General features: G+C 48.8%; 1 protein-coding gene across 1 annotated transcript in view; it reads right to left on the minus strand.

Moving 5' to 3' along the window:
* The window catches only part of ADCY2 (adenylate cyclase 2 (brain)), a gene marked incomplete at its 5' end in the record, with an annotated part of 126,553 nt that overhangs the window by 22,185 nt on the left and 103,321 nt on the right, over positions 1–1,047 (minus strand). Inside the window, one exon of the mRNA XM_008581801.1 lies at positions 928–1,035. Coding sequence (XP_008580023.1) covers positions 928–1,035 — 108 coding nt within the window. The remainder of the gene's footprint in view (positions 1–927; positions 1,036–1,047) is intronic.

Raw genomic sequence — 1,047 nt, forward strand, 5'->3', positions numbered from 1 at the left:
CTCTTGAGTCAGACTGTCCACCTTCTATTCTTTGCTCATGAACGTTAAGAGGGAAAATAGGACCCTTTCCTGATGCTCTTGGAGGAGGTAGCTCTGTGACAGCAGTTGGTGTCTCTCTGTCCCCTCCCATACTCCTTCCATAGGAGCTGGGTGTGGGACAGGAGCTCAGAGTATGGGGCTCAGCCCTTCTCCTTTGGAATCCACCTGCCTGCAGAAAGCCCTGGTCTGGTCAGTTCATTTCCTCTGTGCTGTGTGCAGCAGAGGGCAGGCCCTGCACCAAACCTGCATTGGGGTGCCAGTCACGGAGGCCATTGCCCTCAGGAAAAGGGGAACTTTTTATAGACTCCTTCGCATATCCCAACAAGTTACACAAGTATAGCTACACGCACACATACACCAAAACACAATGTAGCAGAAAATCTCCTCAAAACCCTCCCCGATTGAAGATACTCAATTTTGCCCAAATCCCCTTTCAACCAAATTTTTACATGGCCAACTTGTTTTTTGATCACATTGTTTTAAATCTAAAGGTTAGGAGCCATCCTTAATGAGTCTTCTTTAAATAAAGAGCTTTCATCTTCTACTTCATTGTATAGGAGGGTACTTCAAAAAGTTTGTAGAAAAGTGGAATTAGATGACACTAAGACTCTTTCCATGAACTTTTGAAGACCCCTCGTATTTATCTGTATCAAGCAGCTACTGATTGTCTTTTCTTTTGTTTACCAGCACAAGGAGTTCTGTGGACAGACACTCAGCCCTCAGAAGCCTCCAGAATCCTCGTCCTTTCTCCTAGGACCTTGGTCACTGAGCTTCAGATTGTACAGACAGTACAGTTCACAGGTCACCGCATGGCCGTTTTGGCTACAGGGATGACCCGTGGACGGAGTGGGGCTCACGTGTGCTGCGGGGCGGCCAGCATGTCCGTACCTGGGCGTGCTCCTGGCTGGGCACAGCGCTCAGCCCCGTCGCTGCCATGTATGTGCTGCCGATGGTCTTGATCTTTTCAACTCCACTGAATTTCGGCTTGGACAGCAGCTGCGAAGCAAC

This window comes from Galeopterus variegatus, unplaced genomic scaffold (assembly GCF_000696425.1).
Source record: "Galeopterus variegatus unplaced genomic scaffold, G_variegatus-3.0.2 Scaffold2468, whole genome shotgun sequence".
Classification (NCBI taxonomy): Eukaryota; Metazoa; Chordata; class Mammalia; order Dermoptera; family Cynocephalidae; genus Galeopterus; species Galeopterus variegatus.